Below are 19,480 nucleotides of genomic sequence, written 5' to 3'. Positions count from 1 at the left end.
GGTTAGCGGTTTGTAAATTACTTCTTTCATTTCTTTGAGTACTACTGGGAGGATCTCATCCGGCCCAGGGGATTTGTTTATTTTAAGAGCTCCTAGTCCCTTTAACACTTCTGCCTCAGTTATGCTAAAGTTATTTAAAACTGGATAGGAACTGGATGACATGTGGGGCATGTTGTCAGTATCTTCCTTTGTAAAAACTTGTGAAAAGTAATCATTTAATATATTTGCTATTTTTTTTTCTTCCTCTACGATTTTGCCATTTGTATCTCTTAAACATTTAATCTCCTCTTTGAATGTTCTCTTGCTGTTGTAATATTGGAAAAACATTTTGGAATTGGTTTTAGCTCCCTTAGCAATGTTCATTTCTATTTCTCTCTTGGCCTTTCTAACTTCCTTTTTGACTTGCATTTGCAGTTCTGTGTACTCTTTCTGTGTACTTTCTTTTTGGTCCTTTTTTAATGCTCTGTAAAGTGCCTTTTTTCGCTGAATATTTTTTTTAATTGATCTATTAAACCATTTTGGCAATTTAGTTTTACATTTAGATTTGTCTACTTTAGGGATGTAATTGTTTTGCGCCTCTAGTACTACGTTTTTGAAGAACAACCATCCTTCTTCTGTGGGTGTTTTCTCTATTTTACTCCAATCTACTTCTGTTAGTCTCTGTTTCATGCCTTCATAGTTTGCTTTTCTAAAATTGTAAACCTTAGCTTTAGTCTTTACTTTTGAGGATTTAAAAAACACTTCAAATGAGACCATGTTGTGGTCTGAGTTTGCCAGTGGTTCTCTGACCTCTGTTTTAGTTATTCTATCTTCGTTATTTGAAAAGACTAAATCAAGGCATGCCTCCCCTCTAGTCGGTGCCTTGACAAATTGTGTTAGGAAGCAGTCATTTGTCATTTCCACCATTTCTATTTCATCCTTCGTGCTACCCACCGGGTTTTCCCATTTTATTTGGGGGAAGTTGAAATCCCCCATTAGTATGGCTTCTCCTTTGCTACACACATTTCTAATGTCATTGTATAACAGATTATTGTGCTCACCGTCTGAATCTGGCGGTCTATAGCATGCTCCTATTATTATGCCTTTTGAATTTTTGTCTGTTATTCTGACCCATATTGATTCGGTTTTATTTTCTTTGTCCAGGTTTAACACCTGGGCTTCAAGACTGTTTCTTATGTATAGCGCTACCCCTCCTCCTCTTCTGTCCTGCCTGTCTTTCCTATACAGTGTATACCCACAAATATTATATTCGTCCCCATCACTCTCAGACAACCAAGTTTCTGTAACACCTATCACATCATAGTTACCTGTTAGTGCAGTAGCTTCAAGTTCTAGAATTTTGTTTCTGATACTTCTAGCATTTAGATAAATACATTTAATGGTTGTCTTACCTGAGTTGTTGTTCTTGTTTTGATGCGGTCTCCCTTCTGTTTTTTTGTTCATTTCTCCCCCCTTCCTTTCTAGTTTAAATGCTTCCGAACCTGCTCGAGGATCTTTTCTCCAAGTAGACTAGTTCCCTTGTTATTTAAATGCAGTCCATCCCGTCTATACAGATAGTCCTCGTTGTAGAAAGTGGTCCAATGATCAAGATAGGTGAAGCCTTCCCGTGTGCACCACGTCTTCAACCATTGGTTTTGATTTATTATTTCCAGCTGTCCATATGGTCCTTTGCAAGGTGCGGGTAGTATACCAGAAAATACCACAGTTTTGGTTTTCTCTTTTAATTTCCTTCCTAGCTCTCTGAATTTGTTTTGCAGGGATTTTGGTCTGTCTCTTCCAATGTTGTTTGTACCGATGTGGACGACTACTACCGGGTCGTCTCCTGTTCGTTCTAGGAGCCTGTCCACGTTCTCAGTGATGTGCTTGACCGAGGCTCCCGGAAGGCAGCACACTGTTGTAGTAAGGGGGTCCAAACTGCGAACTGAACTTGCTGTGTTTCTCAATATGGAGTCCCCAACAATCATGACCTCCCTTCTTTTTACTGTCTTGTCACCACTGTCAATAGGGTCCTGGATGTTGTTCCTTTCATTCTCTTGTTGTTGGTTCTGCTCGTCAAAATTCTGAAGTGACTCAAATCTGTTGGTTGTTTTGATTTCTGGTGGTTGTGTTTGACGAAGTTTCTTTTTTTCCCTGCTTCTGCCTACCTGAACCCAGCTGTTCTGACCTTCTATCTCCCTGGTGGCTTTCAGTCTGTTAGGGGTGATGCAGACTTCCATGAATTGTGGGTGTGCCAGTTCCTCAAGATCCTGTTGCTGTCTCACTTCCTCCAGCTCCATTTCTAGCATACTTACTAGTTTATGCAAATCCTGGATCGTGCGGCACTTTACACACACTTGGTTTAGCTCCGCTGGGTTTTCTCGGATTTCCCACATCAAGCAGGTGTCACAGATTACTGGCTTGAAGACCATGTTGAGGGTTTTTTTTTTTTTTGAAGTTTAGTTTCTTCTGCAGCTGTCAACCTGCTTTCAAACTGCTTCGAAACTGCTCTGTACTTTTCCACGCTGTAATTCTCCCACTCGCTGTCGCTGGGAAGACTGCCTCGTTTAACTGCGTTGTTCTGCTGTGCTGTTGGCTCCTCCCCTCGCCCGTGTCTCAAAACGGCGCTGAATTTGAATCAGCTGCTCCGAGTTTCAGCTTGTTTGTTATCAGAAAAACACACGCGGCTGTTTGACTTTGAGCTGCTGCTGTGTTTCCCCAATGTCCTCTGTTTTCTGATTAAAGCAATTCAAGATGCAATTTCTCCTTTCTGCTTCGAAACTGCTCTGTACTTTTCCACGCTGTACTTCTCCCACTCGCTGTCGCTTCCACTCGCTGTCGCTGGGAAGACTCTACCCGTACATCACAATGCATATCATATCACTACCCGTACATCACAATGCACATCATATCACTACCCGTACATCACAATGCATATCATATCACTACCCGTACATCACAATGCATATCATATCACTACCCGTACATCACAATGCATATCATATCACCACCCGTACATCACAATGCATATCATATCACTACCCGTACATCACAATGCATATCATATCACTACCCGTACATCACAATGCATATCATATCACTACCCGTACATCACAATGCATATCATATCACTACCCGTACATCACAATGCATATCATATCACTACCCGTACATCACAATGCATATCATATCACTACCCGTACATCACAATGCATATCATATCACTACCCGTACATCACAATGCATATCATATCACTACCCGTACATCACAATGCATATCATATCACTACCCGTACATCACAATGCATATCATATCACTACCCGTACATCACAATGCATATCATATCACTACCCGTACATCACAATGCATATCATATCACTACCCGTACATCACAATGCATATCATATCACTACCCGTACATCACAATGCATATCATATCACTACCCGTACATCACAATGCATATCATATCACTACCCGTACATCACAATGCATATCATATCACTACCCGTACATCACAATGCATATCATATCACTACCCGTACATCACAATGCATATCATATCACTACCCGTACATCACAATGCATATCATATCACTACCCGTACATCACAATGCATATCATATCACTACCCGTACATCACAATGCATATCATATCACTACCCGTACATCACAATGCATATCATATCACTACCCGTACATCACAATGCATATCATATCACTACCCGTACATCACAATGCATATCATATCACTACCCGTACATCACAATGCATATCATATCACTACCCGTACATCACAATGCATATCATATCACTACCCGTACATCACAATGCATATCATATCACTACCCGTACATCACAATGCATATCATATCACTACCCGTACATCACAATGCATATCATATCACTACCCGTACATCACAATGCATATCATATCACTACCCGTACATCACAATGCATATCATATCACTACCCGTACATCACAATGCATATCATATCACTACCCGTACATCACAATGCATATCATATCACTACCCGTACATCACAATGCATATCATATCACTACCCATACATCACAATGCATATCATATCACTACCCGTACATCACAATGCATATCATATCACTACCCGTACATCACAATGCATATCATATCACTACCCGTACATCACAATGCATATCATATCACTACCCGTACATCACAATGCATATCATATCACTACCCGTACATCACAATGCATATCATATCACTACCCGTACATCACAATGCATATCATATCACTACCCGTACATCACAATGCATATCATATCACCACCCGTACATCACAATGCATATCATATCACTACCCGTACATCACAATGCATATCATATCACTACCCGTACATCACAATGCATATCATATCACTACCCGTACATCACAATGCATATCATATCACTACCCGTACATCACAATGCATATCATATCACTACCCGTACATCACAATGCATATCATATCACTACCCGTACATCACAATGCATATCATATCACTACCCGTACATCACAATGCATATCATATCACTACCCGTACATCACAATGCATATCATATCACTACCCGTACATCACAATGCATATCATATCACTACCCGTACATCACAATGCATATCATATCACTACCCGTACATCACAATGCATATCATATCACTACCCATACATCGCAATGCATATCATATCACTACCCGTACATCACAATGCATATCATATCACTACCCGTACATCACAATGCATATCATATCACTACCCTTACATCACAATGCATATCATATCACTACCCGTACATCACAATGCATATCATATCACTACCCGTACATCACAATGCATATCATATCACTACCCGTACATCACAATGCATATCATATCACTACCCGTACATCACAATGCATATCATATCACTACCCGTACATCACAATGCATATCATATCACCACCCATACATCACAATGCATATCATATCACTGGGTAGTATGGGTAGTGATATGATATGCATTGCGATGTATGGCGTGGGCTTGATTGGCTGCTTGTATGACATATAATTGGATCAAATGATCAATCATTGTCTGTCTATTTTGTTAAAAGACAGAAATTCAAAGAGTATGTATTGATATGATCTATAAAACATGTATTCTTCATTCAGAAGTGCTTGGTGAATTACAACAAGCTCTGTTGTGCTTATGGTCTTGTATCACATTACAAACGATACAGGAGATGCAAAGCTTTTGGCCAGAGCTGCAGTATGTGCATTTACATGTTGTAGGAGAGTGCTGATTGTTTGTGGAGGTTGCAGCTCTGCCATCCTAACGTCCTCTCTCTTTCCCTTAGCCTGTGTTCAGTGAGAAGCCAAGGATCTTGCAGAGAGGCGCCTGGACCCAGGCAGCACCGTACAAGGAGGAGCAGTTCCACTGAAGAAAGAGCCAGGTAGGTCTCTCTTCTCACCCCTGTCCTGCTTGCTTTGAAAGGAGCACATGTAGCGTGAGTTACAAGGTTATTACTGCATTTGCATCTCTGTGACGTTAGAACTCCCAAAGAGTGTTCGGAATCCTGAAGCTCAAACACCAACTGCTGCGGCCTCTTTGTTATTTTAGATGCCAACTTTTTATCACAATCAGGGTCTAAAGCCCTTCTTACCAGAACAAGCACCAGGCTGTCTCTTTAGAAAGTTCACATATCTCAAAGGCAGTGTGCTGTGTGGTGTTTTTTGTTTTCTCATTTGCCGATGCGTGGTTCTCTGGCTTTGGTGTTGAAGAACGGCGCGAGACAGGCCACAGAACGCAGTTTAAACCTGACGGCACATTAAGGGTTTATGACTGCAGAATGGAGTATTCTATGTGACTGTTCTTTGTATGGGCTAGGACCCGGTGATAGGGCTTGCCAGTACATTCCGTATGCATTGGGTGTTTGTTTAGTCCTTCTGGGAGTGTGATAGAGGGGGAGCTCATCCCTCAGGTGATACACACGGCTGATGGCATGGAAATCTTTTGTTCAGGACCTGTCACAGCACCTCACTGAGCTGACAGTCATTCTGTTCTTCTCTCTGCTTATTTCCATATACTGGGTAACCACTAAAATATTCCACAAGTTTTTGTTTGCTGAGTGAAAGGGAAGAATGTTCGAGAACTTTTATGTATAACGTCAGTTCTCTTTTCTCGCACTCCTCTGATAACCCCTTTATTCAGAATCATTGATTCTATATAATCAGGATGAGAGAACCCCTTGAGAGATCTCTCTCACTTCAGGGTGTCCTGCTTGACGGCAACATGAGTTACAAAATATAGCCATGCAACCAGAACTCAAGTGTAAAAAACAGCATAATAATAAAGAAACGGTTTCAACAAAATAGAAGTTCTCCACCCTGAAACAGTGACCGACCCTGACATCAACGAGCCACTGAAAATACAGTACAGTTTAACTGTCGTGACCACACCTTCCTTGTGTGTTTACCAGTCTTTTGAACTATGGTATTTGTTTAATCTTAGCATTTGTGCCTGTGACAGAGAGCAAGTGAATCGACCTGTGAGGTTGCTGTGTAAAAGGAACAGTGTGCCCCGGACTGGATGGGTTGGCAATTCATTCCCGAGTATGCCACAGGGGTCAACCCATTAGTAAACCTCATTATAAAGAGCACACCAAATACAGTTAAATGGATGGGAGATTGTCAGGAGGGGTTTGATACCATTAAGTAGAGGCTTTGCCAAGCCCCTACCCTCATTACACCAGATTTTGATTAGGAAATCATGATCCACAGCAACGCCTCGCATGTTGGTTTGGGGGCAGGTCGACGGAATAGAACAGACGGACCTGTGAGAGTGCTGTATAACAGGAACAGAGTGCCCCGGACTGGATGGGTTGGCAATTCATTCCAGGGAAAGTTGGATGTCTGTCATACAGAAAGGGGCGGAGTCACAATTTTTTTTCTTTCTTTTCTCCTGTAAAGGAGAATCATAAAAGAACCGTGAGTGTTTTGCGTTGTCTTGTCTGTCTCAGTAACTGTTTGTAATTTATAGACGGCTAAATGATCTGGGAGCTGTCTCTAAAAGCCAGCACGTACCCCAGAGCACACCGCACCACTGTTTCACCATTGTTGTGTAATTCACCACTTGCACTAGGAGCACTCACTTTGGGAATTGTGATTGTGTATGTGTTTAAAGTGTGTTTTATTATTATTAAGTATTATTTCGGGACTGGACTTTATACATTGCTGTGTACAGCCAGTCTTCTTATTTAAGCAACAATAAAGCTTCTTTTCACATCGAACTGTGTTAGGTTGTTATTCTACTGCACTGCATTATCACTGCACCTGTGCACTGCAAACCACTTTGTCACATGCCTCTTATACGGCTAGCAAGAAACAATCGAGGCACCCCTGAGAACCTGGATTCTCCTCTGATCATTGCTACACAACCCTTTATCATCCAATACCGGTAACTCAGCTCAGCAAAGAGCTAATTACTAAGTTAGTCCTCTGGTTTCTGATAATCTTACCAAGAGACTCTGCAAAGAAAAATTAACTCCCTGTGACTGCCACTAATAATTATCCTCTGTAGCACTATCAGTCCGGGGAGACTTTGCTGGCCAATCCTGCTGACTGTGAAGCGTTGTGGCACCCAGACTTTGCGCCTCTCATCCTGACTGTGTTAATGACAGCTCCGACTGTAGAGAGAGTCATACTGACAGTGTTAATAACAGCTCTGACTGTAGAGAGAGTGATCCTGACAGTGTTAATGACAGCTCTGACTGTAGAGAGAGAGTCATCCTGACAGTGTTAATGACAGCTCTGACTATAGAGAGAGTCATCCTGACAGTGTTAATGACAGCTCTGACTGTAGAGAGAGTCATCCTGACAGTGTTATGACAGCTCTGACTGTAGAGAGTCATCCTGACAGTGTTAATGACAGCTCTGACTGTAGAGAGAGTGATCCTGACAGTGTTAATGACAGCTCTGACTGTAGAGAGAGTCATCCTGACAGTGTTATGACAGCTCTGACTGTAGAGAGCATCATCCTGACAGTGTTAATGACAGCTCTGTAGAATCATCCTGACAGTGTTAATGACAGCTCTGACTGTAGAGAGAGAGTCATCCTGACAGTGTTAATGACAGCTCTGACTGTAGAGAGAGTCATCCTGACAGTGTTAATGACAGCTCTGACTGTAGAGAGAGAGTCATCCTGACAGTGTTAATGACAGCTCTGACTGTAGAGAGTCATCCTGACAGTGTTAATGACAGCTCTGACTGTAGAGAGTCATCCTGACAGTGTTAATGACAGCTCTGACTGTAGAGAGAGAGTCATCCTGACAGTGTTAATGACAGCTCTGACTGTAGAGAGAGTCATCCTGACAGTGTTAATGACAGCTCTGACTGTAGAGAGAGTGATCCTGACAGTGTTAATGACAGCTCTGACTGTAGAGAGTCATCCTGACAGTGTTAATGACAGCTCTGACTGTAGAGAGTCATCCTGACAGTGTTATGACAGCTCTGACTGTAGAGAGTCATCCTGACAGTGTTAATGACAGCTCTGACTGTAGAGAGTCATCCTGACAGTGTTATGACAGATTCACCCTGACAGCTCTGACGGGTATTTCCGAGTGTTTGGGGAGGGTGAGGTGAGGAGTCACGCTCCAGAGCACCAACATGGCGGGATGGAGAGCAGCAGTGGTGGTGCTGGAGAAATTAATCAGCGCGAGGTGACACGCCAGGCCGTCTGCGCCAACCCTACTTATCACAGTGATTGATCTTTCACTCCGTGCCTCCGGCTTGAGAAATATCTGTTAATAACCAGCACAGAGAAACCCACTGATGTGCTCTGATAACACACATCATCTTCACATCCCTTATTATCCCTCTTATTTGCAGCCCCTGATGCGGCTATCCATCAACATTAAAAAAAAAGAGCAAAAATGAAAAAAAATAAGAACAGATCCCTTTTTTTAGTCTTGATAGCTGAGAAGTGTTGAGAGAGCACTCTGATTGCTGCTGAACATTTCTGTGTGCCCTGGTTAACTCTGGCACTGTGGGACATGGATTTTAAAATGCTTCTGAATAATACGTTAGAGGTCGTTGTTCTGTTAGAGCAGGTTAATCTCTGTTCGAGATGTAGGCTATGAAACACGCTATTGCTTCATTTCTCTCATAGAAATTGCCTTCTGCACTTCTGAATAGGGTCCTGATTCTGTGTCAGTGTAGCCACACTCGCTCACACTCTCACATTCACACACACTCTCACACGCTCACACTCAAACCCACTCAGTCTCACACACTCACACTCACTCTCACATGCTCACATACTTCCACATGTTCACACACTCACTCTCACACACACTCTCACTCTCTTATGCTCACTCTCACACACACTCATGCTCACACACACTCACACACTCTCACTCTCACACACACTCTCACTCTCTTATGCTCACACTCACTCACACACACTCATGCTCACATTCTCACACACTCTCACTCTCACACACACTCTCACTCTGTCACACCCTAACCTCTTTCATCCCTGTGTTTACTGAAGACTCGCTGATGCAAGACTGTCCTGTTTCCTGGCTGCTGAGCTGTTTGTTATTTCCCAGCTTGGTAGACTGCCAGGAGATAGAAGAAATGTTTTAACATGCTTTCTTCTCCCACTCTTATTGCCTTAGTGACTCCATCGGGAACAGCTACAGCCTTGTGGCCAGAGATTTTTCTACATATTTCATCTATAAGCTCCTTGGCTCAAACGGTGAGGTTCAATGATACAGCTAAGTTCCTCTGTTTTCTCCCTCCCTGTGTGTGTTTTGTTTCCTTGTTCTTTAATGCTGCTGAGTTTTATTTTACAAGAGTGGAGAGTGTGTGTGAGAGCCGGTGCTTGAGTGCCGTAATCCTAGTTGATATCGCAGCTTTTACGTCAGGAGGTGCCCAGTTACAGGAGCTGAGGAATCTAATGGCAAACACATAGTCTCCAGCATGGAAAAATCAGGGCCTGCTCTGGGGACACCGAGACAGAGTGAATAGCCCTGCTTCTCTGTGAAAGAGTGCCAGACCTCTCTGAGCAGCTGCCCACGTTCAGGCAGTTCATATAATGATATGTGCAGCAATGTGGTTTGCCTGTTATATTGAATACGACATGAGGGCGTTTCTCCACCTTCCCAGGTGCTAATCCCCTCAGGAAGGCACTTTCATTAAACTTGAGCGAGGCCACCGCAGAATACAAGTCAGTGTTCCCAAATGCAGATTCCATGGTATCTTGGTGCAGTGAAGAAGATGGCAGGAGAAGTGCTTGTCTTCATGATGTGATTTTTTTTTTCTAGTTTAATGCAGGCACTGTCAGTGTTTGACAGAGTAAGTGTTTCTGCTGCCCTCGTTGTGATTCAGTTTGTCCTTGTATTTCATAGACACTCCGGAGCACAGCCAGGACAGGGAGGGGCCAACACGGGAGAGGGAGTGGCAACTGGTGGTCCCGCCCTGTCGTCACGCCAACAGGGTCCTGAAAAAGAGGGAGCCCAGGCACAGTTTACAAGCCTGGCGGTGAGTACCAGACTGCTGTCTGCTCCAGGGTGTATGTGCAGCTTGAATTGAGCAAGAGCATGGTGGAAGAATTTAACTGTTTCATAAGAGACATGAAGTGATTATGTGAATGCCAGGCACATAAGAACATAAGATATTTTACCAACGAAAGGAGGCCATTTGGCCCACTGGTGCTTGTACGGTTCCCATTCGCTGAATGATGTCAAAACTTTGTCAACAACAGGACTGTGTGTGAAGAAATGTCTCCTACCTCTATTTCTGTGGAAATAGTGTTGATTGCAATCCTCCAATTCTGCACAACCCTCCCCCCTGAGAACTAGCAACAAAAAACCATTTTGTTATAATTATCAATGCAAAAAATGACTAATCTGTTAGAAGACACTGAAGGAACAGACAATAACAACTCTGCTTTGTAATCTTCCATGGTTGTGTAATTTTAAATAATTAAAAACTCATTTTAAAAATAGGACAGTTTTTTTCTGTTACAAATATGTTGGCGTGTCAACATTCCCAGAAGAGTTTTGTGTTTTTTTGAATTAGTGATATTATTATTACAGTCATTTGTTCACATTTCATGTGCTTAGAAGGTCGTTATGTAATTTTCGTCAAACCCTGCAGTACTTATACATTGAAACTCAGTTCAGTTTAAGTCAGCCACATTGACACGTGCAGTATTTAAGCTTTAATTGCACTCCATACATTTGCAATCCTCAATAGTGTCATTTTTAAGGAGCTGTTTTTAGCCCCTCCAGAGTGTGTGGAACCTGATTAACCGAGCCAGCCAGACTCCTCTTTAGCACTTCCTCAACATGCACCCGAGGAGGGGAAACGTTTGGCTGGTAAACAGCTATTCTCCTGCAGTGCTGCTCACCACCGCAAAGCTCCTGGCAATCTGATTCTTTTCAATCCTCTCACCAGCTGAGTGCTGCTCTGATTAAACAAGCAAACAAACACTGTGTCCAGCAATACATGTCTTTTCAGAAAGTAAACAGAAGTGCTGAACCGCTAAACAATCTGTGTCGCTAGTCGCTACTTTTTGGATTTCCAGTTTCACAATGAACTCTTGGAAGCTTGCCTGTGTAGCACCTTCGTTCACTGCTAATCACCGCGGCTGTGCATGTCGCCACGGTCACGTCTTTCAGAACAAATAACCAAAACACGGATCGCAGTGATCCCATGAGTGACAATTGCATCCGCTCAGTAACAGCTGCTCCCAATAAATACATCATTTGGTACCTGAGGATTTGTCTTTGGGGCAGGAGGACTCTGCTGTTTTCCTTGTTTGTGTGTCTCTGGGGCAGGAGGACTCAGCTGTTTTCCTTGTTTGTGTGTCTTTGGGGCAGGAGGACTCGGCTGTTTTCCTTGTTTGTGTGTCTTTGGGGCAGGAGGACTCGGCTGTTTTCCTTGTTTGTGTGTCTTTGGGGCAGGAGGACTCGGCTGTTTTCATTGTTTGTGTGTCTTTGGGGCAGGAGGACTCTGCTGTTTTCCTTGTTTGTGTGTCTTTGGGGCAGGAGGACTCGGCTGTTTTCGTTGTTTGTGTGTCTTTGGGGCAGGAGGACTCGGCTGTTTTCGTTGTTTGTGTGTCTTTGGGGCAGGAGGACTCGGCTGTTTTCGTTGTTTGTGTGTCTTTGGGGCAGGAGGACTCGGCTGTTTTCCTTGTTTGTGTGTCTTTGGGGCAGGAGGACTCGGCTGTTTTCCTTGTTTGTGTGTCTTTGGGGCAGGAGGACTCGGCTGTTTTCCTTGTTTGTGTGTCTCTGGGGCAGGAGGACTCAGCTGTTTTCCTTGTTTGTGTGTCTTTGGGGCAGGAGGACTCAGCTGTTTTCCTTGTTTGTGTGTCTTTGGGGCAGGAGGACTCAGCTGTTTTCCTTGTTTGTGTGTCTTTGGGGCAGGAGGACTCGGCTGTTTTCCTTGTTTGTGTGTCTTTGGGGCAGGAGGACTCGGCTGTTTTCCTTGTTTGTGTGTCTGTTTTCGTTGTTTGTGTGTCTTTGGGGCAGGAGGACTCGGCTGTTTTCCTTGTTTGTGTGTCTTTGGGGCAGGAGTCTGTTTTCCTTGTTTGTGTGTCTTTGGGGCAGGAGGACTCGGCTGTTTTCCTTGTTTGTGTGTCTTTGGGGCAGGAGGACTCGGCTGTTTTCCTTGTTTGTGTGTCTTTGGGGCAGGAGGACTCGGCTGTTTTCCTTGTTTGTGTGTCTTTGGGGCAGGAGGACTCGGCTGTTTTCCTTGTTTGTGTGTCTTTGGGGCAGGAGGACTCGGCTGTTTTCCTTGTTTGTGTGTCTCTGGGGCAGGAGGACTCGGCTGTTTTCCTTGTTTGTGTGTCTCTGGGGCAGGAGGACTCAGCTGTTTTTCTTGTTTGTGTGTCTTTGGGGCAGGAGGACTCGACTGTTTTCCTTGTTTGTGTGTCTTTGGGGCAGGAGGACTCTGTTTGTTTGTGTCTTTGTGCCCCTCAGCTGTTGGGTGCTGGTGACTTCTACAATACCAAGAGCAGGCTTCTTTACACTAGGAGAATCACAGGAATTGACACATTTAGCTTTGTGAATATAAGCATAGGTAAAAGCTACAGTACCTTCAGTTACAATTCAAACACAAGAGGGGCCTGTGTTCATAAAACTAACTAATCTCGTGGTTTGTGTTATGAATCCTCATTTATTATTACTGATGTAAAAAACATGCTGGTGACTGACTGTATTAAATATACCACAATAATGGTTTTCATAGCAGTTCAATGGAACCAGGGGGGTACTCAATCAAGGTAAGGGAAGTCCTGTAGTCTAATGGTTCTTTAATAGAATCCCACAGTATCAGAGCAGACAAAGCAACGCTAGCTCAGGGATCAGCAGCAAGACTTATGGAGGGGGCCACCATGCTGGGGGCTTTAATATCTAATCCATCATGATCAGATTCACAGAGCAGTAATGAAACCAGCAGCCAGGGACTGCAGAGCTGCTGAGCCTAACCTTTGAGCCATGCAGGTAGGAGCGAGAACAATGTGGTCTGGAAAGAGGAACCACTGGAGCTGAGAGAGAGAGAGAGAGAGAGAGAGAGAGAGAGAGAGAGAGAGAGAGGGAGAGAGAGGGAGAGAGAGAGGGAGAGATGATTCTCTTGATAAAGTTCCATTGCAGGCGTTGGTTGTCCAGTACTAATGAACCTTTTCACTGGCACATTGTTCTAACCCTTTGGAAATGTCAATGACTAGTATATTGTACACGTTTGGTTTCATATGCTTTGTTGCAGTTGTTGCTGTTCATAGAAACTCCAGTTTCAAGTTGAAATTGTCTTTCGCTAACTGCCCTCACCTTCAGCACTGTCTCTGCTGTTCATTATCCAGCAGGGAATGACAGCAGTGATAAATACCTGCTAGTTAATTGACAAGCAGCGTGGGACATGAATACTTCAGTTAGAAATGCACACATGTTTGTGCTACATGCACCTAAGGGCAGATTTTGCACCCATCGTGTCCAGTCTGTATTATTTTGAATGCTGTTGTTTCCTGTTGAGTACGTTGCAATACCCTCCCCGGAGAGGAAGCTGTGAATTATGCATGTCTCTGATTTCTGAAGCGAGGGCAGGGTCTGGAACACATCATGGGCGCCACATGACATGGTCGAAGACAGATGAAGTATAGGAATGTGCCGAGATTAATTAAACGCCAGGCACATGGTTGGACCGGATTGTTTAAAATCCTTGAAGTCTGGAGTAACCTCCACATAATGAATAGGAATAAAGGAGGACTCCTGAACAGCAAGACCTGGGAACAGCTTTCCTACTTCCCGACGGGGCTCCCCAGGTTACTGAGAGTGGCTACTCGTTACACACAGTCACTAAACCATCTACAAGTCTGTGCAACTGCTTTGGCCAGGGAATTCTTCCAGAAAAACCCCATAGTTGCAGCAACATTACAAAACATGAATAAATGTATTTTCACATGTAATACAAAGAAAACAGATTTAAAATGAAATATCTGGGCAACAAAACTACTCAGAACGATTGCACATACAGGAAATAAAAAAAAAAAAATGGTAAAATGCCTTTTGAATCCACTTACTGTTTAATAAAATCGGAACACAGTCTCTCCAATAGGGGTCACTGTCGAACCAGAAGCCATCGGCTGTCCTGTATTGAAAAACTGTCACGTTGAAAAAGAATAAACTGGAAAAACTGAAACAGCTTTGGCATTTACACACACACACACACACACACACACACACACACACACAAACTGTACAGTCAATATATTCATCACCTCCTAAATGAGGCTCAACTCTAATTGCACAATTTCCAAGTGTTAGCTTCACTTTCATTGGTTCCTGGATTGTACTTCCTTGTGAATTTCACACCATGGGTACAGTATCGAAGTGTAAACTGTGCAGCGTGGTTTAATGAAGTTTGCACATCTCTACCGATGTGGAAGGAGTCGGTCTGTACGCTTTGTAAATGTCAGAGCCCAGAAGAACATTATGGGAGCATGTTTGGATTTTTTAAATGCTGCTGTAAAAAATTAATAATTACATTAAAAAATCAACATTAAATGTGGGCATGAGGCTTCTTTTTTTAAATGTATTATAAAGTTGAATTTGCATAGCAGTTTGTTAGAGCCTGCTATATTAAATAATTCAGCCTATTCTTTCAACCCTTACCTAAAGTTCTGTGTGCCCTGCAAGAGGACAGCCTTTCACTGTGAGGGCAGGGCCAGGGTCTGTGTTAAACTGCAGAGGTTTCTAGAGGAGAGGGGGGTATTAAATTGGCTCTGTGTTAAACTGCAGAGGTTTCTAGAGGAGAGGGGGGTATTAAATTGGCTCTGTGTTAAACTGCAGAGGTTTCTAGAGGAGAGGGGGGTATTAAATTAGCTCTGTGTTAAACTGCAGAGGTTTCTAGAGGAGAGGGGGGTATTAAATTAGCTCTGTGTTAAACTGCAGAGGTTTCTAGAGGAGAGGGGGGTATTAAATTGGCTCTGTGTTAAACTGCAGAGGTTTCTAGAGGAGAGGGGGGTATTAAATTGGCTCTGTGTTAAACTGCAGAGGTTTCTAGAGGAGAGGGGGGTATTAAATTGGCTCTGTGTTAAACTGCAGAGGTTTCTAGAGGAGAGGGGGGTATTAAATTGGCTCTGTGTTAAACTGCAGAGGTTTCTAGAGGAGAGGGGGTATTAAATTGGCTCTGTGTTAAACTGCAGAGGTTTCTAGAGGAGAGGGGGGTATTAAATTAGCTCTGTGTTAAACTGCAGAGGTTTCTAGAGGAGAGGGGGGTATTAAATTAGCTCTGTGTTAAACTGCAGAGGTTTCTAGAGGAGAGGGGGGTATTAAATTAGCTCTGTGTTAAACTGCAGAGGTTTCTAGAATATTAAATTAGCTCTGTGTTAAACTGCAGAGGTTTCTAGAGGAGAGGGGGGTATTAAATTAGCTCTGTGTTAAACTGCAGAGGTTTCTAGAGGAGAGGGGGGTATTAAATTAGCTCTGTGTTAAACTGCAGAGGTTTCTAGAGGAAAGGGGGGTATTAAATTAGCTCTGTGTTAAACTGCAGAGGTTTCTAGAGGAGAGGGGGTATTAAATTAGCTCTGTGTTAAACTGCAGAGGTTTCTAGAGGAAAGGGGGGTATTAAATTAGCTCTGTGTTAAACTGCAGAGGTTTCTAGAGGAGAGGGGGGTATTAAATTAGCTCTGTGTTAAACTGCAGAGGTTTCTAGAGGAAAGGGGGTATTAAATTGGCTCTGTGTTAAACTGCAGAGGTTTCTAGAGGAGAGGGGGGTATTAAATTGGCTCTGTGTTAAACTGCAGAGGTTTCTAGAGGAAAGGGGGGTATTAAATTGGCTCTGTGTTAAACTGCAGAGGTTTCTAGAGGAGAGGGGGGTATTAAATTAGCTCTGTGTTAAACTGCAGAGGTTTCTAGAGGAAAGGGGGGTATTAAATTAGCTCTGTGTTAAACTGCAGAGGTTTCTAGAGGAGAGGGGGGTATTAAATTAGCTCTGTGTTAAACTGCAGAGGTTTCTAGAGGAGAGGGGGGTATTAAATTAGCTCTAAACTGCAGAGGTTTCTAGAGGAGAGGGGGGTATTAAATTGGCTCTGTGTTAAACTGCAGAGGTTTCTAGAGGAGAGGGGGGTATTAAATTAGCTCTGTGTTAAACTGCAGAGGTTTCTAGAGGAAAGGGGGTATTAAATTGGCTCTGTGTTAAACTGCAGAGGTTTCTAGAGGAGAGGGGGGTATTAAATTGGCTCTGTGTTAAACTGCAGAGGTTTCTAGAGGAGAGGGGGGTATTAAATTGGCTCTGTGTTAAACTGCAGAGGTTTCTAGAGGAGAGGGGGTATTAAATTAGCTCTGTGTTAAACTGCAGAGGTTTCTAGAGGATATTAAATTGGCTCTGTGTTAAACTGCAGAGGTTTCTAGAGGAGAGGAGGGTATTAAATTGGCTCTGTGTTAAACTGCAGAGGTTTCTAGAGGAGAGGAGGGTATTAAATTGGCTCTGTGTTAAACTGCAGAAGTTTCTAGAGGAGAGGGGGGTTATTAATTTGGGTCTCTCTTGTGTTTCACAAGCACGTAAGTAAGAATGGAATTCCTTTGCGTTGAGGCCCGGAGGAGCGGTGAAGGTTTTATCCACAGCTGTAGAGCTGTAGAGTGGCTCACCGCTGAGACAGGCTTTGTTGCCCTGGCCTCTCCTGGCCGTGCAGACACGTCTTTTGTGCTCGCTGTGAATCAGCAGGAAGTTAGGTAGCCTGGTCTGGACGGCCTGCTCTCTCTCTTTCTCTAAAGGGATTACTCTTCAGGATGAGATGGGTTGAGTAGCCTTTAAAGGAAAAATGTACTTTTGTCATGAAAATATCAGGAGGAGGAGGGGCTGGCGGGTCCAGCTCAGGATCCATGTGTTCTGTCACTCATTGATAACCAATAGCCAGCTCAGGATCCATGTGTTCTGTCACTCATTGATAACCAATAGCCAGCTCAGGATCCATGTGTTCTGTCACTCATTGATAACCAATAGCCAGCTCAGGATCCATGTGTTCTGTCACTCATTGATAACCAATAGCCAGCTCAGGATCCATGTATTCTGTCACTCATTGATAACCAATAGCCAGCTCAGGATCCATGTGTTCTGTAACCAATAGCCAGCTCAGGATCCATGTGTTCTGTCACTCATTGATAACCAATAGCCAGCTCAGGATCCATGTGTTCTGTCACTCATTGATAACCAATAGCCAGCTCAGGATCCATGTATTCTGTCACTCATTGATAACCAATAGCCAGCTCAGGATCCATGTGTTCTGTCACTCATTGATAACCAATAGCCAGCTCAGGATCCATGTGTTCTGTCACATATTGATAACCTCCCTCTGGGTGAGAGGGGTAGAGTGGAGACTCTTGTATGTGTGTCTATTACAGTTTTACATGATAGACATGTTAATAGTTCAAACATTAGCCAAGTCTAAATTGGATGTTTAAAAATTGTCAAAAATATACAGGCTAGAGTTTTCATGGCGGTGCTGTAGAGTTATGAATGAGTGAGATGCACTTTCTGTTCGCTCCCGCATATATATATTTATAGTTTCAAAGGCATTACAGTATTTTTCTTTTTTGTAAACAAGCATGCATTGTTTATTATTTATTTGAGAACATTCAACTGTCCAGGTAAACGTCTAATATGTCAAGGGCAAGGGGAAAGAAGGAGGCTCTGGCTGGAAGCCTTGATCTTGCAGCCTGTCCTACAGAGGAGACCGTTGCTGCTTACCCATCTGAAAAGCATCGATGATTCAGCCAACATCACTGCATTGTGAGCTATATCCTCTCTTCGGAGTGAAGTCGTCTCTCTAAAAGCTGAAATATGATTGCAGGCCCTCACCGATACGCACAGTGAGAAACTGGGGGACTTCCTCAGTGTCTGATTGCAGGCCCTCACCGATACACACAGCGAGAAACTGGGGGACTTCCTCAGTGTCTGATTGCAGGCCCTCACCGATACGCACAGCGAGAAACTGGGGGACTTCCTCAGTGTCTGATTGCAGGCCCTCACCGATACGCACAGCGAGAAACTGGGGGACTTCCTCAGTGTCTGATTGCAGGCCCTCACCGATACGCACAGTGAGAAACTGGGGGACTTGGAGAAGGCTGCCTTGCATTGGTCTGGTTCGACTACGGCCTTGGAGTCTGACGTGGACAATCAAATCCTTAAGTGAAAAGTGTGAGGATGGGAGGGGAGATCCAGGAGGAATACCCTTAGGGTGATTGGGATTGAGGAGGGCACTGAGGATGGAATTCGTGGCCCAGCTGCTGATGGACGCTCTTGGAAAACCTTACTCGATCGGGCACATAGAGCTCTTCAGCCATGTCCTGGTCAAGGTCAGAAACCTCGTCCTTTCATCGTCAGGATACACTATTTACATTCTGCGCCAAGCCCTGGAAAACAGCTATTTATTGTTTAAGGGACAGAAATATTTCATCTTCCCGGATTAAGCTTTATGTAAAGCGTGTTGGTTTGCTTGTAGCTGATGAATAACACCGTTGTCTGTTACTATTCTGATACATACTTCTTTGTTTTATTTATTTATTTATTCTCTGTTTTGCTTGTAGGAGGATAAGGCTTCCCAAGTCAGTTAAAAATGTTCCCTGTTTATAACTGCCTTTATTCATACATACCCACAGGAGCTTATGACTCCCTTTTGTTTTTCATTTTGTGCAGTTTCCACTCATGTTTATATAAAAAAATATACATATATATATATAATCCCCTCACTGTCTTTAATTGCTGTTTATTGTGTAAGAACACGTCTGTGTGCTCTTGGGTCTGCGTATTATAGGTTAGTTGTGGCACAGATAAGCTCAGCCAAACAGGATGGGTGGTCATCTGTTAAATATATAAGTTGGAATGTTAAGGGACTCAATCACCCAGTAAAGCATAAGAGACTACTGTCACACCTTCAGCTTCTTAAAGTAACTATTGCTTTCCTGCAAGAGACACACCTTCATGCTTCTGTTCAGTTCAGGATTC

The 19,480-nt window shown here is 43.4% G+C and overlaps 1 protein-coding gene across 1 annotated transcript in view; it reads left to right on the top strand.

Moving 5' to 3' along the window:
* The window catches only part of LOC121319157, a 57,971-nt gene that overhangs the window by 23,029 nt on the left and 15,462 nt on the right, over positions 1 to 19,480 (top strand). Inside the window, exons 3-5 of the mRNA XM_041256336.1 lie at positions 5,332 to 5,427; positions 9,652 to 9,731; positions 10,384 to 10,516. Of these exons, the coding sequence (XP_041112270.1) occupies positions 5,332 to 5,427; positions 9,652 to 9,731; positions 10,384 to 10,516 (309 nt within the window). The remainder of the gene's footprint in view (positions 1 to 5,331; positions 5,428 to 9,651; positions 9,732 to 10,383; positions 10,517 to 19,480) is intronic.

The sequence above is a fragment of the Polyodon spathula genome, chromosome 8 (assembly GCF_017654505.1).
Source record: "Polyodon spathula isolate WHYD16114869_AA chromosome 8, ASM1765450v1, whole genome shotgun sequence".
Taxonomy (NCBI): Eukaryota; Metazoa; Chordata; class Actinopteri; order Acipenseriformes; family Polyodontidae; genus Polyodon; species Polyodon spathula.
Note: the sequence above shows the minus strand (reverse complement) of the source record. Positions and strands in the feature narration are given on the sequence as shown.